This window comes from Arachis hypogaea, chromosome 13 (genome assembly GCF_003086295.3).
Source record: "Arachis hypogaea cultivar Tifrunner chromosome 13, arahy.Tifrunner.gnm2.J5K5, whole genome shotgun sequence".
Lineage (NCBI taxonomy): Eukaryota > Viridiplantae > Streptophyta > Magnoliopsida > Fabales > Fabaceae > Arachis > Arachis hypogaea.
This window is the reverse complement of record NC_092048.1, coordinates 112,519,215-112,543,805: the sequence shown is the minus strand read 5'-3', so window position 1 is coordinate 112,543,805 and position 24,591 is coordinate 112,519,215. Positions and strand designations below refer to the sequence as shown.

General features: G+C 38.9%; 2 protein-coding genes and 1 non-coding gene across 3 annotated transcripts; all 3 read left to right on the top strand.

Moving 5' to 3' along the window:
• The first annotated feature begins 3,996 nt into the window (after positions 1-3,996).
• Positions 3,997-7,394, top strand: LOC112732730 (UDP-N-acetylmuramoyl-L-alanyl-D-glutamate--2,6-diaminopimelate ligase MurE homolog, chloroplastic). The gene is made up of 5 exons (XM_025781490.3): positions 3,997-5,969; positions 6,146-6,262; positions 6,381-6,556; positions 6,789-6,934; positions 7,104-7,394. The coding sequence occupies exons 1-5, from the start codon at positions 4,115-4,117 to the stop codon at positions 7,120-7,122; spliced, it is 2,313 nt and encodes a 770-aa protein (XP_025637275.1). The 5' UTR covers positions 3,997-4,114; the 3' UTR covers positions 7,123-7,394.
• A 2,617-nt stretch (positions 7,395-10,011) lies between these two features.
• LOC112732729 (aquaporin PIP1-3) lies at positions 10,012-11,461 on the top strand. The gene is made up of 3 exons (XM_025781489.3): positions 10,012-10,833; positions 10,924-11,064; positions 11,143-11,461. The coding sequence occupies exons 1-3, from the start codon at positions 10,207-10,209 to the stop codon at positions 11,236-11,238; spliced, it is 864 nt and encodes a 287-aa protein (XP_025637274.1). The 5' UTR covers positions 10,012-10,206; the 3' UTR covers positions 11,239-11,461.
• Positions 11,462-24,262: 12,801 nt separating this feature from the next.
• On the top strand, positions 24,263-24,370 carry LOC112738459 (small nucleolar RNA R71). Its single transcript, XR_003169419.1, has one exon. It is a non-coding gene; the product is annotated as a small nucleolar RNA R71 (small nucleolar RNA).
• The last annotated feature ends 221 nt before the right edge of the window (positions 24,371-24,591 follow it).

The following is a 24,591-nucleotide window of genomic DNA, read 5'->3' as shown; positions in this document are numbered from 1 at the left end:
TCTCCTTATTAAATTATGGATACAGACCTTCTGTCGACATAAACCCCTTGTGCTTGAGTCACAGCTCCTAGAATGAAGGGAGCTCTATTTTGAAAATTGTGTTGAGAACTAGTTTGACTTCCACCGTGTGCATTTGCTGCTTAACAGCAATGCTTGCAGAGTCCTGACTCTTACTCGTTGCTTTAGTTGAGCTTGCCTCAGCTCTTCTTGATGTGTTCTCTACTATATTTGTAGGAGTTGAAGGCCTTAGTAGCTGAAGTGTCGAATAAAGCACTGCATCGAGGGCATATAGCAACGTTGCCTTCTTCTCTTTTCTTTAGCAAAAAAACCAACAGGTCCTCTCCTGCCTTTGGGTAAATAGGCATTTCTTCTCCGAACATATCAAGTTCTAATTGATCATCCTTTCCTATAGCCTTAACAGAAGCCATGTTGATTGAGAAAACCATTTTTCTAATTTCAACAAAGTACGACATGACCTAGAAAAGATTAGAATCCACTTTCATCTCAGGTTTCTCTGCGAACTTTAGTCGACCATCTTTGATTGCCTTATGTATCAAGTCCCTAAATCATACACAATTATTAGTATAGTGGCTAAGAGCTTGATAAAATTTACAAAAACTTTTATTTCTAATTTTAGAAACATATGGCATTCTTTTCCCTTCAGGAAGTATGAGTTGTTTGTCTTTTAAAAGCATGTGGAATATCTGTTCTACTTTTGTCAAGTCGAAATAATAATAACTTCTTCCTTCGGACAAAGGAGTTTTGTCTTTTGCTGGATTAAGAGATCAAAACACATAAGAAGGTTCATCATTTAATTCTACAGCAAAAGCAAATTCATTATTCAACTCTTCTTCACTCATAAAATAAACATAATTCACTTTTTTGTTGAAGAAATTTTTTCTTTTGCTTGACTCATGTTCTTCTTTTTCTTTGTTCAACTTTTCAATTTGTTGAACCTTATCGGCTAACTCAGCCAAGTCTAGAAAATTTTGGTTTACTATTTTTTTAATACTGAAGTCGAGACCATTGATAGTCATTTTGACTATTTCAGGTTTAGGAATAAGAGTAAAATATATGTTTCACATATTCTTGAATTGTATCAAATAGTCATCGATCGACTCGGATTTTTTCCTTTTCACTGTGAACAAGTCAGATAAAGTTATTTTCATTTTACCTCTAAAGAATTGATCATGAAAATTTCTTTCTAACTGAACCCAGCTGTGGATTGAGTAAGGTTACAAAATTGAAAACCATGTAAAAGCATTCTTTGTCAGAGAAGAGGAAAAATATTTCATTTTCAAGTATTCATTACTAACTAGTTCACCAATTTCAACTGTATAATGAGCTACAAGCTCGACAGTAAATTTCACACTCTTACCTACAAATTTAGTGAGGAATTTGGGGGGTTTTGACTCCCCAAGAGAGTTCAGCTTACAAAATAAAATATGGAAAGGGAGAGATAAAATAGGGTTGATTTTTCACCCCTATATTAAATCCTCCCCCATTCAAGATTTGCTCGACAGCTTGGGTTATGTTTTGACCATACGCTTGAGCAGCATTGTTTGCTCTAACCTCGTTTAAAATTCTATTTGGATCATCTCCTCTATAATTACTGGTAAATTATTTGCATGCAATCCATGCATTATTACACCTATGAGTGGTACAAACCATCGATTAATTGCCCCTGCAATGTCATCGACACGTCGAGCTATTTGCTCTATTCTCGCATTATTATTTTTCACTATTGGATTTAAAACTATATCCATCTGCTGAGTGAGCATATTTACTAGATCATGATTGTTATCTTCTATTTGTTGCGTAAACATGGCCAGGAATTTGACTGTATTTAGAGATGTTGTTCCGACAGGAACCTATTTTGACATCTCTGAAAATATAGACTCTCCTATTCTGGTTGGTGACCTTGTGGCGGTTGTCATTGTGCCTTGTATCGAAAACACATTTGACATCATTAAGGTAGGTTGAGAGGACATGGGAACAAAATCTAAATATGGTAGATTATTCATCAAATATTGATAAGCATTATGATTTGTCATAATAGGATTAGTTGGTATACCCATTGGAGGGTAACCTGGTGAAGGTCTAGGGTTATACAAGGGGTTATTCCTTGTAGCGGTTGTACCTCCTATATAGTCCATGTTGAAATTTTTTAACGGTGAAAAATAATTTGGAGGTAATCTATATGGAGGCCATGTAGTGGCCACAGTCGAAGGGATTCTTTATGTGATCACTAGATTCATCCTTCGATTTGAAATGCCCACTGACGGAGCAGCCTCTGTCTCTGAGCCTCTCGTATGTTCCTCAGTATCATTATTTGATGTATTAGTCAAAGTAGAGGCTCTATTAGACATTATTAATTTTTTACTGCGTAATCGCATGTAAAGTTTGACACGTTAACTTAATCCAGGGTCTCACTAGGCGTGCCAATTTGTTTCACTTGATTTTTGGTAACCTCGACAGGGTGTCGAATCAAGCTTGTATCAAGATTTCAATTCAGGGAGCAAATACGACTTCTCTTAAAAGAGTGGACCCAACCTAGAATTTACTTAGTGTATTTATCGAACGATTATTTGCAAGAAATACATGAAAAGGACTTGGTGAAATTGTGACAAATAATGTAAAGAATTACAATAATATGTATATATATATATAATAAATGAAAATTTTAAACAAATAGAAAAGTGAAATAGCAATTGAAAGGAAAACGGAATGCTTGAAGAAAAAAAAGAAAAATACTCAAAGAAAAGAAAACAAAAGAAATATAAATAAATTAAAAGTTGACTCCAAACACTTACATATACTTGCACTCCATAATTCTCCTTAGCGTCAACATAACTTGGATTTTACATAATTTTGTGTGATGATAAAGTGTTCAGATTGAAGTCCCTTAACTCTTCCAAATTTCTCTTATTTTATAGAATACAAAGATGGATTACAGAATGCTTCTCTCTTTCCACGATCTAACTTCCCATTTTTCTCAAACTCTCACAACCCGCGATCTTGCCTAATTACCTTGACTATGAATGACTTTGTTCTCCAAAGTGGACACCCCACGTCTTTACTTTTACCTTGATCTCCAAACCCCATGTTTTATATAGTGCTATTAGATAAAACCACGTACAATTATCAAATTTCGACTTAAGTCCTTCTCGACTCGACTCTTCTCATAGTCGACATTTTGTCATGGTCAAATTTTCAATTGGTCTGAATTTTGTACTAACAATATTATACTTATATATTTAATTAGGTAAGTATCCATATAAAAGTTATACAAATATGATAATTAAATTTTTTTAAGTAATTTAATATATTTAACTAAAGTATATATATACTCATGATCTTAGTATTTTTGTAAAATATGACTTCTCATTTAAATTTGTCGAGATCAATATAAATATTGGTAACAAATTAAGGTCTGTAATATATATTATAATTTGTCTTCAATTAATAATAAATAAATAAGTAACAATTATGCACGGTAGTATTACGGTATTACCCAATAATTTTTTTTTGTGTTCATGGTATTCTTTAGTCCGACAGGTCCAAAATTATTCTGTCACGGATCTAATTTTTATTTAAAGGTCTGTGGTTGGCCAATAAAATTCTGCATGCACAATGTGGGATTCAAATTCTCGACACTTACTTAAACGAGTGAACTAACTACTCAACCAACCCAAGTTGGTTTACCCAATAATCTTTTTTTTTTTTTGGACAAAGTCCAGATTGAACCAATAATGTTTTAGTCAACAAAAACTTATCCCACAAATGGGATTTTCAATTTTTGGGAAATGGATAGGGCCGAGATCAAGAAAGGATGACTACAGTGCTAGTGGACAACAATAATGAAATGATCCAGATTAAGGCCCACTCCATGGATGGAAAGCAACAGCATAGAAGCTTGCAATGAGTTCTGACCAAAAAAGAAAAAAGGTTGCAATTAGTTTAATCAAAACGTGACATTGATTTTTTAATTAAGAAAGTCATAAAACCCTGTCACTCCCTAGTCTCTATCCATCTTGTCTGGGTTGTCGTAAGTCCAAAGGCTAAAACCCCTTAGGCCTTACCACTTCCACTTCGCCCGTTTCCCTCCATCTCCATGGCATTGCAATTCCTTTCTGTTCCACACTTTCTATCTCCTAAAACAACAAAGAACTCCATAACTGTAATTAACTCCCCACACTTTCATTTTCGTTCCACACTCTTCCTTCCTTCTTTCAATCCCACTCCATTCCCAACGCTTCTTCGCTCTCGACCTCCCGGAGCTATTGGCCCCGACGGCAAGTTCTACCCTAACTCCGCCGACGATGACCCCCCTGAGGTCCTCGACGACTCCTCCCACGGCTTCTCCACCTTCCACCAAATCCAAGCGCAGGCCAACCGTGCCCGCCAGCTCCAGGAAGAGGACTTCGAGAAGAACCAGTCCACATACCTCGCCGCCATAGCTGACGTCGAGGATGCCCCCGATAACACCTCCCTTATCGATTCTGACAACTCCGGGGACGACCTGTTCGGCGAAATTGACAAGGCAATTGCTTTGAAGCGCAAGGAGTTCGTCAAGGAGGGGCTTCTTCCGCCCAATCCAAGGAAAGATCCCGCAATTGAGGGAATCGAAGAGCTTCAGCCCGAGGAGGTCGTTGATTTGGAGGAAATCAGTGAGCTTCAGGGTCTCCGGGTGGTTTCCGCGGATGATTCCGACGAACCGTTATTAAATGAAGGTGAATTCCATGGGCAAAAAATTCGAGGTTCGGTATCTGAATCTCAGTCTCCTTTTGATTTAGATTTCGATATGTATGGGAAGAGTAAGGCTAGGATTGTGGAACCTAAGTTTAGGATGAGTTTAGCTGAACTTTTGGATGAGAGCAAGGTGGTGCCTGTTTCTGTGTATGGTAACTTGGAGGTTGAGATAACTGGGATTCAGCACGATTCGAGGATAGTAACTTCCGGTGACTTGTTTGTGTGCTGTGTTGGGAGGAAAACCGATGGGCATTTGTTCTTGACTGAAGCTGATAAGCGAGGAGCTGTTGCTGTTGTGGCCAGTAAAGAGATTGACATTGAGGAAACCTTGGGTTGCAAGGCTTTGGTCATTGTGGAAGACACTAATGCAGTTCTTGCTGCGTTGGCCGCCTCGTTTTATAGGCATCCTTCCAAGAACATGGCCGTTATTGGCATCACTGGGACGTATGGGAAGACAACCACCACATATTTGATAAAGAGTATGTATGAGGCGATGGGGCTACGGACAGGGATGTTCAACTCGGTTGCTTGTTATGTGCACGGGGATAATCAGTTGGAGTCACATAATAAAACCCCAGATGCTGTTTTAGTTCAGAATTTGATGGCGAAGATGCTTCACAATGGAACTGAAGCTGTAGTCATGGAGACTTCTTCTGATGTATTGGCTCAAGGGAAGTGTGATGAGGTTGATTTTGATATTGCGGTCTTTACAAATTTGAGTGAGGATGCAGATAGAGATGCGAAGGTTAAATTGTTCTCAAGAATGGTGGATCCTGAACGGCATAGGAAGATTGTTAACATTGATGATCCAAATGCACATTTCTTCATTTCCGAGGGAACTCCAGAAGTTCCCGTTGTAACGTTTGCATTGGATAATAAGAGTGCGGATGTTCATCCCTTGAAGTTTGAACTCTCCTTGTTTGAGACGCAGGTGTTGGTTAATACGCCCACTGGCATACTAGAAATTTCTTCAGGTTTGCTCGGAAAGCATAATATTTACAACATTCTTGCTGCAGTGGCAGTTGGAATTGCTGTTGGGGCACCCTTAGAGGATATTGTTAGAGGGGTTGAAGAGGTTGATGCAGTTCCTGGTAGGTGTGAGTTAATTGATGAAGAACAAGCATTTGGGGTGATAGTGGACTATGCAAAAACTCCCGATGCCCTTTCTAGATTGCTTGATAGTGTAAGAGAGCTTGGACCTCGCAGGATTATAACTGGTAGGTTTGCATTTCTCTTAATTGTGTGCAAACTTCCTTCTTTGTTTGCTTTTTTTGGGATTTGAAGAAAACAAACAAATCATTCTCTGTCGAAATTTGAAATTGCATAAGTTCAATGACATGCATTCCTTGACTAAAAGTTGTTGCTTATGTTGCAAAATTTCTTTCTATTGAAGTTATTGGGTGCTGCGGTGAGGGCGACAGGGGGAAGAGACCTATGATGACCAAGATAGCAACAGATAAAAGTGAAGTGACCATGCTGACATCTGACAATCCCAAGAGTGAAGATCCATGTATGTATTTTGAGCATGGAATATCCTTCTTGGAGACATATCAATGTTTGTAGATGCAAAGAAAGTGGCAACCTTCCTCGTCGTAATTTTGACTTACTAACTTTCACCTTCTATGCAGTGGATATTTTGGATGATATGCTGGCTGGGGTAGGATGGTCAATGCAGGACTACCTGAAACATGGAGAGAATGATTATTATCCACCTCTTCCAAATGGTCATAGGCTTTTTCTCCACGACATTAGGAGGGTAGCTGTGCGAGCTGCAGTTGCAATGGGAGAGGAGGGTGATGTAGTTGTAAGTTATCAAAGTGCCTTCTACGTTGCACCCTTCTTTTGTTCCTCGTTGAAATATCAGTTTGACCTATCTAGTACTTAGAAAAAGTAGAATTCCACCATATTTCCCATTTTAGTTGCCTTTCTGCCTAATTCCTATTAAGATACGAAACAAGTAATCCTTGTCCTATTATGTTAATATACAAGAAAAAGTAGTTATTAATTTTCGTGTATTTTAAATATGCATGGTACAGGTGGTTGCCGGCAAAGGTCATGAAACATATCAGTTAGAAGGTGATAAGAAAGACTTCTTTGATGATCGGGAAGAGTGCCGAGAGGCATTGCAGTACGTAGATGAGCTTCACCAAGCTGGAATAGATACAAGTGAATTTCCATGGAGGTATGTTTTCCTCTTTTAGTGCTTTCTGTAACGTGGCAAGGCTGGTTCCTGGCATTACCCAATGCAAATGTGAAGAAAAGCAGGGAATAAGAATTATCTGTTACGAAGTCAAAAAAAAAAAAAGTCACCTGCTTCTTTTTATAATTTTGTTATGCATATCGTGTCGCAGGTTACCAGAGAGCCACTGATCGCATTTACTTGTTCCGCTGTACAAATTGAGCGTGTTTAAAGAAAGCCTTTCCCTGATTAGATGCTCACTGGCCTATGCAATTTCAGCAATGATCTTCAGAGTTCCAACCCAAAGTTACTAGCACTTCAGCATACTACAGTTTTATCTAACCGTATATTTTTGTTAATAGAAGTGTAATATTTTTTTCCTACCCCATTTGCTGCCTGCAATGTCCTTCTCACTGTAATTCTACATAATTTAATTAATTAATTAATGAAGAGTGATGGAGTAGTCGTCCTCTCTTTTTTTTTTTTTTTTTTTTTTTTTCTTTAGTGGTATTGAATGTCTGATTTGCTTTTGAGTCACAGTGAGAATGGGAAAGCATCTGAAATATGAAGCAAATTATTTGGGTATGAGTAGGCCCAAGATCCACTCAGTATTAATATGACGGCCTATTACACGGCAGCGCCAAAAGTAAAAGTACTTCCAACAACACATTGAAGACAAGAAAGAAAACCAAAGAAACAGACAAGAACGACGAACTAAATCAATGAACAGCAGATGCAGAGCGGAAGAAAAGTGTTCTTGCAAATTCACAATCATATAAAAACAATTTCACTATATGTAGACGGTCACCAATTGTTTTATAAAGAAATTTTGCTGTACTTGAATGAAACAAATCATAATCTAAATCCTCTGCCAGCATGTACGATTTTCTAATTGAAGCCTAATTTACTCCTTTTTTTTATAAACTCTAATTTGATCAAAATTTTGAATTTAAATTCGTCAAGATCCTTAATATTTTTATATTTACTTCACAACTATAATATATTCTCCCCTGAAAACCCTAAGAATGTAATATTTACTTGTATGCATATTGAATGACATTGATATATGGAAGAAGATGATAATAAGATTTTTTTATTTTTGAGTGAGAAGAGAGGGAAAAAGGAATGTTAGTGGTGCGGGGTGGGGTAGTTGTTCCTGGCATGTCTACAACTGCATCAGTGTGTGTGAGTTGACGCAACTCGCCAATTGCCAGTTGGGTATCCCATGAGTCTGAGCTGGCTTCACAAAATATAAACCCTCCTTCACTCCTTGTATCCGAATGTGATTGTGTTGATACGTATCATACGATAATTGGTGGAATATTTGAGACAAAACAAATGCACATCATTTGTTAGATTCATTATTCTTCATGGTCATCATCTAAGTAATACTTAAGATAAAAAAGATAACGATCCCTAAAAGCATCCAACTTTAGAAAATGCATGTGCTTTGCGGACTATGTTATGCTAATACGAATGATATCCTTCTTTGGACACATAGGTTTAAAAATACTGAATCAGGCTGCTTCAACGCAAAGAAAACGTTTGTTATTACGAGTCTTCTTTATTATCAACTCAGCTTTAGTTTGATATTCAAACTTTTATTCCAATATTATCTTTCATCAGGGATTATTATTATTATTATTATTATTATTATTATTATTATTATTATTATTATTATAAGATCCTAATTCGCAGAGTTACGATAATTAAGAATCACGGGTACAAGAAGAGCGGTGACCAAAGAAGAACGGCGACAGAAGCTAGTTATATATAACGCTAACGTAAACTGTTGCAATGCAAGTAGGAACAGAAAAGGGTACAATAACTACAAACTGCAGTGTATGATTATGACCAAAGAGGAGAAAACAAACCTTCATGGCCGTGTCCATGTGCCCAGTGAATGCTGTCTCTTTCATTCCCAACGGTCAAAAACAACAACCCTTGAATTTTGATCCCCGTGACTGTGATTTTCCTACCGTTAAGACTACCTTTGTTTGCATTTTTTTTTTCAAATCTGGCAAGAAGAAATGTTGATACAATTTATCACATACCTAACATTACGTAGAGCCGTAGACTATTGAGTCACATAGAGTAGCCCGTACTTTGACACAACACGAGACTTCAATAACGGGTGTAGTTGAATGTAATTATGTAATGAGGTAATTCACTTTAGATGATGATTCAATTAAATCGATTTAAAAGTAAGCTGATTTTGGAGTGTAACTGTTCAATGTCTTTTCTTTGAAACGAATCATTGCAAACAGCAAAGACATGTTGTGTGGTCTGTGGCGGATAATAACAAGACAAAGGAAAGGAAAGGAACCAGCCAGAACCCGCTCATGACTTTCCAGAATACTCCATTCGCCTACTTATGTGATTCCTCTATAAACTTAAAAAATAAAAATTGAAAAATGCTATTCTCTTTTCTAATATAACAGTTTAATCCCCATCTTTCTGGTTAACTTATCCAAAAGGTTGCTATAGTGAAATTCCAAACAAATATTTTGTTTAATTAATACAATTTTTTTTTTATTATTGAATAACAAAAATGTGTTTCTCAATGGTATACAAAATGTCAAAATATAAGATATATAACATAACATATATATCTCCCAATGATAACATTACAGTAAAGTAATAAAGTTAGAAACTCATTTTTTAAAGTACAATTCCAGTTATGATGCTAAAAAGAAAAAACAACCACAATTGACCTTTTTGTTTGCTTGAGTTTGAATATATTTATTATAGATTTAAGAACATTTTAATTTATTATTCATAAAAAATTTTGATTTTTTCATATATTAAATGTATAGTAAATAAATTAAAAAATGAAGTTTTATATATTTTTCATAAGAAAAATTTGAATTAATAATTGGGGAGTGCTAGGGGAACAATGAAAATTTTGAACAACATGAACAACCACCAATCAAATGAAAATACATTACACTCTAATTTAATGCTACTAATTAAATTTACTCTTTTAACCCTATTAATTCACATTGTTTACACATTGTTCAAAAATCTTGTTGGTTACCTATACTTTTCCTTAATAATTTTAGTATGTAGTTATGTACCTTGGAAAACATTTACACATGTTAGTTAAATTCATTTATTATCTGGTATCCTCTTGTTTCCAACCATATATAATGTGAGAGACCTAATTCTTATCCTAACATATCAAGATTGTTGAGACTGAGGAGGAGGGAGAAAAGCAGAGAAAAAAAGAGAGCACTTGTGTTGTGAGGTGTGAGAAAAGAAAGAAAGAAAGAAAGATGGAAAACAGGGAGGAAGATGTGAAGGTAGGAGCAAGCAAGTTCAGAGAGAGGCAGGCAATAGGGACAGCAGCACAAACAGAGAGAGACTACAAGGAGGCACCAGCAGCACCATTGTTTGAGGCAGGTGAGCTCAAGTCATGGTCGTTCTACAGAGCAGGCATTGCTGAGTTTGTGGCCACTTTCTTGTTCCTCTACATCACGGTCTTGACTGTAATGGGTGTCAAGAGGGAGCCCTCCATGTGCTCCTCTGTTGGAATCCAGGGTATTGCTTGGGCCTTTGGTGGCATGATCTTCGCCCTTGTCTACTGCACTGCTGGAATCTCAGGTGGACACATAAACCCAGCAGTCACCTTTGGACTCTTTTTGGCAAGGAAGTTGTCCCTCACAAGGGCAATATTCTACATAGTCATGCAGTGTCTTGGAGCTATATGTGGTGCTGGTGTAGTGAAGGGATTTGAGGGTAATGCTCGCTATGAGATTTTAAAAGGAGGAGCCAATATGGTCAACCATGGTTACACCAAGGGTGATGGCCTTGGAGCTGAGATTGTTGGCACCTTCGTCCTTGTCTACACCGTTTTCTCTGCTACTGATGCCAAGAGAAACGCTAGGGACTCTCATGTCCCTGTATGTACTCTTTTCTACTCTCTTCTCTTGTACCACTTTTCTATTGTTTGTATTTAGGAATATAACCTTTTTTAAATGGTATAAATGTAGGTTTTGGCCCCTCTCCCCATTGGCTTTGCTGTGTTCTTGGTCCACTTGGCTACCATTCCCATCACAGGAACTGGCATTAACCCAGCAAGGAGTCTCGGAGCTGCCATTATCTACAACAGGGACGAAGCGTGGGATGACCATGTAAGATCTAAACCCTTGAAATTCTGTTCCCTTTAACCAAACCACTTCAGTAAAATTTTTATGCTTTTTGTTTTACAGTGGGTTTTCTGGGTTGGACCTTTCATAGGAGCTGCTCTTGCTGCCGTGTATCACCAGATAGTGATCCGAGCCATTCCGTTCAAGACAAGGGCTTAACTTCAAAGCGATTAGACATGCTCTATGCTCGTTCTGTATCATGTTTCTGCCGTTTGGACCTTCTTATGAATTTGTTTCTGTTAATCCTTTATCAATTATCATGTATGTGTGTGTAAAGTATGACATGGTTACTTGTTTTTTGGCGACAATATGAACCAGTGGTTGTTCTTTTATGTTTTGTTATTTGTTAACTGGGTGAAGTACAAACAGTTATTGGCGACTATTCTTAAGTTTGTGGCTAATTTTTTGAGTTAGAAAAAGTATTGGTTGTTGTGAAATAACTAAATAAATAAATAAGAAAGATATAAATATAAAATATAAATATAAAATATAAATATAAAACTCCTAGTATTAATGTTCACCAATATAATTATTGTAATATAATAGAAGTAATTTTACTAAGTAGGATCGTATATAAAACTCTCATTTTTTATATGCTCGATCTGTAGGTCGAGACAAAATTTAGTCTTTCCAAGATCTTTCATCTCAAACTCTTCTTTTAGAGTTTTTATAATTGTTGGAATCTCTTAAGGAATCCCAATGATATTTAAATCATCAATGTACACAGCAATTAATAATGAATCCAGATGCAGTTTTCTTTATGAAAACACATGGACAGATATCATCATTCTTGAATCCATTTTTGGCCAGATACTCAGTAAGACGATTATACCACATTCGTCCAGATTGCTTTAGACCATATAAAGATCTTTGCAATTTGACTGAGTATAACCCTTGCGAATATTCATTGGATGGTTTAGATTTCTTTAGCCCTTCAAGGACTTTCATATAGATATCCCGATCTAATGAGCCGTATAAATAGGCTGTTACCACATCCATTAAATGCATATGCAGTTTATGATATGCAGATAAACTGACCAAATAACGCAATGTTATCGCATCCACTACAGGGGAATACGTTTCTTCATAATCTATACCGGACCTTTATGAAAAACCTTGTGCCACAAGACGGGCTTTGTAGCGCACAACTTTATTTTTCTCATTTCGTTTTCTCACAAATACCCACCTGTATCCAACAGGTTTTACATCTTCAGGTGTACGGATTACAGGTCCAAAGACTTCACGTTTTGCAAGTGAGTCTAGCTCAGCCTTCATGGCTTCTTCCCATTTTGGCCAATCATTCCTTTGTCGACATTCTTCGACTGATCTTGGATCAAGATCCTTACTTTCATGCATGATATTTAATGCCACATTATATGCAAATATTTCATTGACAATTGTCTTATTTCGGTCCCATTTCTCTCTTGTAAAGACATAATTTATCGAGATCTCGTCATTTTTATAATTTTCAGGTACCTGAACGTCTTCTGGCGTTAAAACTATATCAGAATTTTGGACAACTGCAGGTGTCTTTACTTTGTCTTTTTCAACAGGAATAGTATTTATCTCTTTTCTCTTTCAAGGATTTTTATCTTTGGAACCGACAGGCCTGCCACGCTTCTGGCGTGTATTTGCTTTGGTGGCAATTTGTCCAACTAGGACATCAATTCGAATTGGGGCATTTTCCGCTGGTATATACGACTTGGTTATCCTCTTTGTATCGAAAAATGCATCAGGCAATTCATTTGCTATTCTTTACAAATGTATAATCTTTTGAACTTCTAGTTCACATTGCCCTAATCGAGGATCTAAATGCATCAACGATGATGCATTCCAATTAAGTTCCTTTTCAGGAAGCTTATTCTCTCCCCCTAATGTTGGAAATTTTTATTCATCAAAATGACAATCTGCAAACCGGGCTTTAAATACATCTCCAGTTTGTATCTCAAGATACCTCACTATAGAGGGAGAATCATATCTAACATATATCCCCAATTTTCTTTGGGGTCCCATTTTGGTGTGATTAGGTGGTGCAATGGGAACATATATCGCACACCTAAATATTTTTAAATGGGAAACATTTGGCTGCTGGCCAAATGCTAATTGCATAGGAGAGAACTGATGGTAACTCGTTGGCCTCAAACGAATAAGTGATGCGGTATGTAAAATAGCATGCCCCAAACCGAGGTTGGGAGATTTGTTCTCATAAGCAAGGGTCTAGCAATTAATTGGAGGCGTTTAATAAGTGGTTCTGCAAACCCATTTTGTGTCTGGGCATAAGCTACTGGATGTTCAACACTTATTCCATTAGCCATACAATAAGCATCAAAGGCTTGGGAAGTAAATTCACCAGCATTATCAAGACGAATTGCTTTGATTGGATTTTCTGGAAATTGTGCTTTTAATCGAATAATTTGAGCCAGTAATCTCGCAAACGCCAGGTTGCGAGAAGATAATAAGCACACATGTGACCATCTCGAAGATGCGTCTATCAGGACCATAAAATATCTAAAAGATTCACATGGTGGATGAATAGGTCCACATATATCACCTTGAATCCTTTCTAGGAATTCAGGGGACTCAAATCCAATCTTTACTGGTGATGGCCTTAAAATTAACTTCCCTTGAGAACATGCAACACAACAAAATTCACTAGTTTTAAGAATCTTCTGGTTCTTTAGTGAATGTCCATGAGAGTTTTCAATAATTCTTGTAAGACCCGGTTAATTAACGACTAATTAAACCATAAATGATAATTTATTCTAGAAAGCCAAAAATGTGATTTTTATGGCTTAATATGATAGAGGAGATTGAGACGAGAATTTCGGTACCAATTTTATAGAAATCGGACCAAGATTGGACCGAACGGGCCAAACCAGGCCAACCGGACCCAAAGTGTGCCCTTGGCCCAACTAAACTAAACCAAAACCCTAGTTTTCAGCACTCCCTCTCCTCATTTGTTAGACACACACGCTGAAATAGAGTAAGGGAGGGGAAGAACACTATCTCAAACTTCTATCTCTCACTTGATCTTCAAACCACCATAACTTTTGAGAGCTCCGATTGCCGCACCGTTTACGGCCACGTGTTCACCACGGGGAGCTCTACAAAACCCATATAATCAATCTTGAGGTAAGACACGTTCTACTGTTCGAAATTCCAGCCCTTGTTTTCGAGTTTCTTGGGTGAAATATTGAGATTTTGGGTTCTTTGATGTTATAGGGCCCAACTCTCTTGAAGGAGGAGGTTAATCTTGTCTCCTTGGACCTTGGGTGTGGTAAGATTCTCAACCCTAGTGTAAATTGTTGTTCTATGATGTTTGGGTATTGAGATGTTGTGTATGGGTATGATGATTGTGGCTTAGGTTGTGTGTATGTAAATATTGGAGCTTGATTGGTGATTTTGGAAAGCTGGAGAGAGAGTTTTGTGTGATAAAATCTGTTCTTGGAAGTATTGAGACCTTGAGAGCTTGAGGAAAAGTGATTTGGAAGTGCTCTGGTTGAGCTTGGAAAATCGGCTAAGGTATGGTCTCGGTTTCTCGTATCTAATATGTAATGTGGTAGGAAATACTTAGGCTAGAGGCCCTAAGATAGGCATTGAATTGATGATGTTGTTGAATGGTTGAGATATATGATGTGATCATATATGTGATTATGAATATTGATGCCTTGATTGTGTGATATATGAGAAATGTATGTTGTGATATATGCTTGATGAATGATTCAGGTTGAATTGGTGGGTGGTACCATGTTGATGGTGAGTATGATGATGATTATGTATAATGATGGTTGATTGGAAATGGTATTATTGGAAATTGGGATGAGGAAGGATGTATGACATGATATTGTGTTTGTCCTTTAGCCATTGATTGAGAAGTGTTAAAATGGTTGGATGGTGGTTTTGCGAATTTTGGTAAAGTGTCAATGTGTGAGTTGAGGATGGCTTGATGTTGATTTTGGTACATTTTGATTGATTTTAAAAAGGATTGAAATTGGCATGTTTTGGTTGATTTTGAAAATAGTTGAAAGTGACTTGTTTTGAAAATGGCACTTTGTGGTTTTGTATGAAAACATGGTTTTTGGGCATGCTTTGACGGGACATAACTTGAACTACGGATCCCCGTTTTGTACCAAACTTGTTTAGAAATGAAATTGGATCCGGGATGTCCATGCCATTCAAAGAATGGGCGAAAAAAGATTTAAAACGAGAAAGTTATGTCCTTCGGAAGATTGGGGGTTGAATCTGTGAATTCTGCAGCTTTTAACTTAGAAAATTTTTAGCAGAATAACCCCCACGCGTAGGCGCACTTGGTGCATGCGTATCGTTCTTCAAGAAGGCACAATCCACGCGTGCGCGTGGTGTGCGCGGGCGCGTCGATGCGCTGCACCAAATGCCCAGCCTTTTTCCAAAGAGTTGTACCAGAGTTATGCCAGTTTTGTGCCTGGGGCACAAATGTGCCCGCGCGTACGCGTTGGTGATGCGTACGCGTCGTTGGCTATTTTTCAATCCACGCGTCCGCGTGTATGGCGCTTGCGCGCCGATAAGATTTGTGGCCATCCACGCGTGCGCGTGGAGTGCGCGTATGCGTGGCCCGTTTCCATCCCAAAGTTGGTTTTTGAGTTTTAAAAGCCAAATTTTATACTTCTAAGCCTCCGATCTCACAACTTATGTCTTAAATCATTATGATATGCCTAGCAATGAGACAAGGAGCTAGTAAATGTGGTAACTTACGAGTGAAGCAAGGAAAAAATGAATGATCAATGAGGATCAAATATGATTATGTGAGATGCGGAGGATGGCGGTGGAAGTGCTTGTTATGCCATGGGCTGAAGGGCCGTAATTGTTAATGAATTGGCTGGTTATGGATTTAACCGTGAGCCGGATGGCTAGATTATTGCCGTGTTACGGCAGAGCCATGATTATGGCTAAGTATAAATGAATATATGCTGTTGAATGATTTGTGAATGTTGTACTTCCACTATTGGAGATGAGAGTTTCCCTGGGAGAAAGCAGTGGCTAGCCACCACGTGCTCCAGGTTGAGACTTGAAGCTCTTTTGACCCTATGTCGTAAGTGTGGCCGGGCACTGTGAAAGTCCCGGATGAGCTCGCCCCCGTAAATATTCACCAGTGAGGGTGATGGATATGGATCATGATTATGATCAAGTTTATGATGAGTATAACTTGAGTTGGGGATGCACGACAGAGGGACAGTCCAATGGTTAGCTACTAGGACTTGTCGGGCTGGCACTATAACCGACAGATGATATCATCAGCCACTAGAGATAGGCATTCATCATATGCATACTATATGAATTGTTTGAGATTGCCTATTTGATTGCATATTACTTGCTAATTGTCTAAATGCCTTATCTGTTCCTATTTGTAAATCTCTTGTCTGATATAACTGTGTTTGCTATATTATACTCCTACTGGTGGTTGGAAGGTCTGAAGGAATTGGAAAGGGAAGTATTAGTTAGACTGAAGGATCTTTAGTCAGATGCCCTTTATGGTTTAGCTTGTTTATAAGCTCTGATTTTATCTGGAGGAAGTTCTAGGATTGCCTTCGGCTTTCCTCTATTATTATGTATTATATATGTGGAAGCCGTTACAATGCTGGGGACCTCTGGTTCTCACCCATGCGGATTTTGTGGTTTTCAGATGCAGGGCGTGAGGTTTCTCGCTGAAGCATGCTGGAGGCTTCTGGATTAGCGAAGATTCTTGTTCTCGGGACTCTGTTTTGGTTTATATGTTTTGCTTAGATACTTTTATCTCCATTACATAATACCAACTGTGATGACTCCTCTTATAGGAGATTTTTGGAGAATAGGTTTCTGTATTTGTGTCCCTTTAGGTTTCCTTTGGGGTTTTCTTATTTTATTATATGTATATATTGCTATGCTCGGACCGGTTATCTTCGCATCCGGATTTGAGTTTTGATATTCCCGTTTTTGACACTCTTTTGTATATATATAATCTCGCGTTAGCTTATCCTTTGCTCGTTACGTTATCAATCGGAGTGTTGCGCTTTCGAGTTGCGATTTTTGTTTACCCCTTTTTCCACAAAGGCTCCTAGTTATAATTCTTATTCACACTACTATATGTACTAATTTTTTTTGAGGTCGTAATACCTTGCCATCTCTGAATTATGACTTAAGCATAAGACTCTGTATGGTAGGGTGTTACAGTATGGTATCAGAGCAGTTCGTTCTTGTAGAGCCTGAGGGACGGACTGACTATGCTTCTGTGCATTCTCTGTATGTGTGTTATGTGCTATTAGTATATCTGCTTGATATAATTGGCATAAACGTTCATGAGCATGCATTTGGGACTTTGAAGCACTAGACTTCCGATATTGAGATTGATCAACTTAATATCGATTGTTTGGTGTGTATAGGAACTAGATGGCGTCTCGTGGACGCGATAGAGGTCGTAGGAGAGGTCATACGAATGCTCGTGCGCCGGAGATTAACCATAATGACCCGGTGAACTTTATGACTGCGTTGGAGAACATGGCTGCTGCTATGCAAGCCACGGCTGAGGCTCTTGGTCAACAGATAAACAACCATGGTAATGACGGAGGTGGAGTTCAGGGCCCGATGACACTGGCAAACTTTTTGAAGGTTAATCCACCTAAGTTCAAGGGAACCACTAGCCCGACTGAGGCCGAAACATGGTTTCAGGCCATGGAACGAGCACTGCAAGCGCAGGTGGTACCTGAAGGGCAGTGGTGCACGAAATTGTGATCCCTGGTAATGGCTCCAAAAACTTGGTGCTCTAATCTTAATTCATAATTTGTCACAACTTCGATACAACTAACCAGCAAGTGCACTGGATCGTCCAAGTAATAAAACCTTACGTGAGTAATGGGATCGTATGAAGCAAGCTATGGTCATCTTGTAAATCTCAGTTAGGCGGATATCAAATGGTTATGGAGTTTTTGAATAATAATAATAATAAATAAACAGAAAATAAAGATAGAAATACTTATGTAAATCATTGGTGAGAATTTCAGATAAGCGTATAGAGATGCTTTCGTTCCTCTGATCCTCTGCTTTCCTGCTGTCTTCATCCAACTAGTCCTACTCCTTTCCATGGCAAGCTTTCTGTAAGGCATCACCGTTGTTAATGGCTAAATCCCATCCTCTCTGTAAAAAAGGTCCAAATGCTCTGTCATGGCACGGCTAATCATCTGGAGGTTCTCGATCATACTGGAATAGGATTCACCCTCTTTTTGCGTCTGTCACTACGCCCAGTACTCGCGAGTTTGAAGTTCGTCACGGCCATCCCTTTCCAGATCCTACTCGGAATACCACAGACAAGGTTTAGACTTTCCGGATCTCAGGAATGGCCATCCATGGGTTCTAACTTATACCATGAAGATTCTAATATCTCGGACTCGGTCATCTGTATTAGATATCTAAGAGATACTCATTCTAGCTTGTTTCCATGTAGAACGGAAGTGTTTGTCAGGCACGCATTCATAAGTGAGAATGATGATGAGCATCACATAATCATCACATTCATCATGTTCTTGGGTGCGAATGGATATCTTAGAAGCAGAATAAGTTGAATTGAATATAAAACAGTAGTACTTTGCATTAAATCATGAGGAACAGCAGAGCTCCACACCTTAATCTATGGAGTGCAGAAACTCTACCATTGAAAAATACATAAGTGAAAGGTTCAGGCATGGCCGAATGGCCAGCCCCCATGATCTAAGAACTAGACGTCCCAAGATGATCCGAAGATGTAAATACAATAGTAAAAAGTCCTATTTATACTAGACTAGCAACTAGGGTTTACAGAAGTAAGTAATTGATGCATAAATCCACTTCCAGGGCCCACTTGGTGTGTGCTTAGGCTGAGCTTGAAGTTTACACGTGCAGAGGCTTCTTTTGGAGTTGAACGCCAAGTTTTATTGTGTTTCTGGCGTTCAACTCTGGTTCGTGACATGTTTCTGGCGTTTAACTCCAGACTGCAGCGTAGAACTGGCGTTCAATGCCCTTTTGCGTCGTCTAAACTCGGGCAAAGTATGGACTATTATATATTGCTGGAAAGCCTTGGATGTCTACTTTCCAACTCCGTTGAGAGCGCACCATTTGAAGTTCTGTAGCTCCAGAAAATCCACTTTGAGTGCAGGGAGGTCAGAATCCAACAGCATCAGCAGTCCTTCTTCAACCTCTGAATCTGATTTTTGCTCAAGTCCTTCAATTTCAACCAGAAAATACCTGAAATCACAAAAAAACACACAAACTCATAGTAAAGTCCAGAAATGTGAATTTAACATAAAAACTAATAAAAATATCCCTAAAAGTAACAAGATCCTACTAAAAACATACTAAAAACAATGCCAAAAAGCGTATAAATTATCCGCTCATCACAACACCAAACTTAAATTGTTGCTTGTCTCCAAGCAATTGAAAATCAAATAGGATAAAAAGAAGAGAATATACTATAAATTCCAAACTATCAATGAAACATAGCTCCAATCAGATGAGCGGGACTTGCAGCTTTTTGCCTCTTGAATAGTTTTGGCATCTCACTTTATCCATTGAGGTTCAGAATGATTGGCATCTATAGGAACTCAGAGTTCAGATAGTGTTATTGACTCTCCTAGTTCAGTATGTTGATTCATGAACACAACTACTTTTTGAGTCTTGGCCGTGGCCCTAAGCACTCTGTTTTCCAATATTACCACCGGATACATAAATGCCACAGACACATAACTGGGTGAACCTTTTCAAATTGTGACTCAGTTTTGCTAAAGTCTCCAATTAGAGGTGTCCAGGCTTCTTAAGCACACTCTTTTTTTGCTTTGGACCTTGACTTTAACCGCTCAGTCTCAAGTTTTCACTTGACACCTTCACGCCATAAGCACATGGTTAGGGACAGCTTGGTTTAGCCGCTTAGGCCAGGATTTTATCCCTTTAGGCCCTCCTATCCACTGATGCTCAAAGCCTTGGGATCCTTTTTATTTACCCTTGCCTTTTGGTTTTAAGGGTTATTGGATTTTTGCTCTTGCCTTTTAGTTTTAAGAGCTTCTGGCTTTTTCTGCTTGCTTTTTTTTTCTTTCTATTATTTTTTTTCGCCATTTTTCTCTTTTTTTTTTCGCAAGCTTTCTGTATTCACTGCTTTTTCTTGCTTCAAGAATCAATTTTATGATTTTTCAGATTATCAAATAACATGTCTCCTTATCATCATTCTTTCAAGAGCCAACATATTTAACATTCTTAAACAACAACTTCAAAAGACATATGCACTGTTCAAGCATTCATTCAGAAAACAAAAAGTATTGTCACCACATCAATATAATTAAACTAAGTTCAAGGATAAATTCGAAACTCATGTACTTCTTGTTCTTTTGAATTAAAAACATTTTTCATTTAAGAGAGGTGATGGATTCATAGGACATTCATAACTTTAAGACAAAGTTACTAAATACTAATGATCATGTAATAATACCTAACATAGATAAGCACTTAACATAGAGAAAACAAAAAACAGAAGATTTGAGAACAAGGAATGAGTCCACCTTAGTGATGGTGGCGTTTTCTTCTTGAGGAACCAATGATGTCCTTGAGCTCTTCTATGTCTCTTCCTTGTCTTTGTTGCTCCTCCCTCATAGCTCTTTGATCTTCTCTAATTTCATGGAGGATGATTGAGTGCTCTTGATGTTCCACCCTTAGTTGTCCCATGTTGGAACTCAGTTCTCCTAGGGAGGTATTGATTTGCTCCCAAAAGTTCTTGCCATAGTGGAGGACTTGTCAGCCACCTTGTAGAGTTCTTGAGGTATAATCTCATGAACCTCCACCTCTTCTCCAATCATGATGCTATGGATCATGATGGCCCGGTCTACAGTAACTTCAGACCGGTTGCTAGTGGGAATGATTGAGCGTTGAATGAACTCCAACCATCCTCTAGCTACAGGCTTAAGGTCCAGTCTTCTCAATTGAACCGGTTTGCCTTTTGAGTCAATCTTCCATTGAGATCCTTCCACACATATGTCCATGAGGACTTGGTCCAACCTTTGATCAAAGTTGACTCTCCTTGTGTAGGGGCGTGCGTTCTCTTCCATCATTGGCAAGTTGAACGCCAACCTCACATTTTCCGGACTAAAATCTAAGTATTTCCCCCGAACCATGGTGAGATAATTCTTTGGGTTCGGGTTCTTACTTTGATCATGGTTCTTAGTGATCCATGCATTAGCATAGAACTCTTGAACCATTAGAATTCCGACTTGTTAGATGGGGTTTGTTAGAACTTTCCAACCTCTTCTATGGATCTCATGTCAGATCTCCGGATACTCATTTTTCTTGAGTTTGAAAGGGACCTCGGGGATCACCTTCTTCTTGGCCACAACATCATAGAAGTGGTCTTGATGGGCTTTGGAGATGAATCTTTCCATCTCCCATGACTCGGAGGTGGAAGCTTTTGTCTTCCCTTTCCCTTTTCTAGAGGATTCTCCGGTCTTAGGTGCCATTAATGGTAATGGAAAAACAAAAAGCTTATGCTTTTACCACACCAAACTTAGAATTTTGCTCGCCCTCGAGCAAGAGAAGAAAGAAGAGATGAAGGAGAAGAAGAAATGGAGGAGAGGGAGAGAGGTTTGTGTTTCGGCCAAGAAGAGGAAGAGAGGGTTGTGTTGTGTGAAAATGAAGAAGAATGGAGGGTTTATATAGTGGAGGGAGAGGGGTTAGGATCGGCCATTTAGGGTGGGTTTGGGTGGGAAAGTGATTTTGAATTTTGAAGGTAGGTGGGGTTTATGAGGTAGGTTTATGGGGAAGAGTGGATGGATGTGAGTGGTGAATAGGTAATAGGGAAGAGAGATTGAGGTGATTGGTGAAGGGTTTTGGGGAAAGGTGTTTATTGGGAAGAGAGGATGAATGAGAAGAGGGAAGAGTATGAGTGGAGGTAGGTGGGGATCCTGTGGGGTCCACAGATGCTGAGATGATCCTATGGGATCCACAGATCCTGATGTGTCAAGAAATTGCATCCCTGCACCAATTAGGCATGTAAAATGCCTTTGAATGCAATTCTGGCGTTTAAACACCGAATTGGTGCTTGTTCTGGGCGTTCAGCGCCCAGATGCAGCATGTTTCTGGCGTTGAACGCCAATTCTATGCTTGTTTCTGGCGTTCAGCGCTAGTTTTCCTCAGTGTGCATTCTTGACATCTGAACGCCAGGATGCTGCTTGTTTTGGGCGTTCAACGCCAGATCCATGCTCTGTTCTGGCATTGAACGCCATCCAGATGCTCCTTACTGGCGTTTAAACGCCAGTAAGTCCTTCCTTCAGGGTGTGATTTTTCTTCTGCTATTTTTTATTCTATTTTTAATTTTTTGATTTATTTTGCGACTCCACATGATCATGAACCTAATAAAACATGAAAGAACAATAAAACAAAAATAAAATTAGATAAATAAAAATTGGGTTGCCTCCCAACAAGCGCTTCTTTAATGTCAATAGCTTGACAGTGGGCTCTCATGGAGCCTCACAGATGTTCAGAGCATTGTTGAGACTTCCCAACAACAAACTTAGAGTTTGGATATGGGAGTTCGACACCAAACTTAGAGTTTGGTTGTGGCCTCCCAACACCAAACTTAGAGTTTGATTGTGGGGGCTCTGTATGACTCTGTTTTGAGAGAAGCTTACTGTGCCTCTTTTCCATGTTTACAGAAGGATGTCCTTGAGTTTTAAACACAAGGGAGTCCTCGTTCAATTGAAGGACTAGTTCACCTCTGTCAACATCAATCACAGCTCTTGCTGTGGCTAGGAAGGGTCTTCCAAGGATGATGGATTCATCCTCATCCTTCCCAGTATCTAGGATTATCAAAATCAGCAGGGATGTAAAGGCCTTCAACCTTTACTAACACGTCCTCTACCTGTCCATAAGCCTCTTTTCTTGAATTGTCTGCCATCTCTAATGAGATTCTAGTAGTTTGCACCTCAAAGATTCTCAGTTTCTCCATTACAGAGAGTGACATGAGGTTTATTCCTGACCTAAGGTCACATAGAGCCTTCTCAAAGGTCATGGTGCCTATGGTACAAGGTATTAGGAACTTTCCAGGATCCTATTTCTTCTGAGGCAATCTCAGTTGATCCAATGCATTTAGTTCATGGGTGAACAGGGGAGGTTCATCTCCCTAAGTCTCATTACCAATTAAATTGGCATTCAGCTTCATGATTGCACCAAGGAACTTGGCAACTTGCTCTTTAGTAACATCCTCATTCTCTTCTGAAGAGGAATACTCATCAGAGCTCATGAAAGGCGTAAGGAGGTTTAATGGAATCTCTATGGTCTCTAGATGAGCCTCAGAGTCCTTTGGTTTCTCAAAGGGAAACTCCTTATTGATCACTGGACGTCCCAGGAGGTCTTCCTCACTGGGATTCACGTCCTTCTCCCCTCTTGTGGGTTCGGTCATGATGGTCAATTCAATGGCCTTGCACTCTCCTTTTGGATTTTCTTCTGTATTGCTTGGGAGAGTACTAGAAGGGATTTCAGTGATCCTTTTACTCAGCTGGCCCACTTGTGCCTCCAAATTTCTAATGGAGGACCTTGTTTCATTCATAAAACTCAGAGTGGCCTTAGATAGATCAGAGACTAAGTTTGCTAAATTAGAGGTATTTTGTTCAGAGTTCTCTGTCTGTTGCTGAGTGGATGATGGAAAAGGCTTGCTATTGCTAAACCTGTTTCTTCCACCATTATTAAAGCCTTGTTGAGGCTTTTGTTAATCCTTCCATGAGAGATTTGGGTGATTTCTCCATGAGGGATTATAAATGTTTCCATAGGGTTCACCCATGTAATTCACCTCTGCTATTGCAGGGTTCTCAGGATCATAAGCTTCTTCTTCAGAAGATGCCTCTTGAGTACTGTTGGATGCAGCTTGCATTCCATTCAGACTCTGAGAAATCATATTGACTTGCTGAGTCAACATTTTATTCTGAGCCAATATGGCATTCAGAGTATCAATTTCAAGAACTCCCTTATTCTGAGGCGTCCCATTACTCACAGGATTCCTCTCAGAAGTGTACATAAACTGGTTGTTAGCAACCATGTCAATAAGTTCTTGAGCTTCTGTAGGCGTTTTCTTTAGATGAATGGATCCACCTGCAGAAGTATCCAATTACATCTTAGCTAATTCAGACAGACCATCATAGAATATATCCAGGATGGTCCATTCTGAAAGCATGTCAGAAGGACACTTTTTGGTCAGTTTCTTGTATCTCTCCCAAGCTTCATAGAGGGATTCACCTTCTTTCTGTCTGAAGGTTTGAACATCCACTCTAAGCTTACTCAGCTTTTGAGGAGGAAAGAACTTGGCTAAGAAAGCCGTGACCAGCTTATCCCAAGAGTTCAGGCTATTTTTGGGTTGAGAGTCAAACCACACTCTAGCTCTGTCTCTTACAGCAAACGGGAAAAGCATGAGCCTATAGACTTCAGGATCTACTCCATTAGTCTTAACAGTATCACAGATCTACAAGAATTCAGTTAAGAACTAAAAAGGATCTTCAG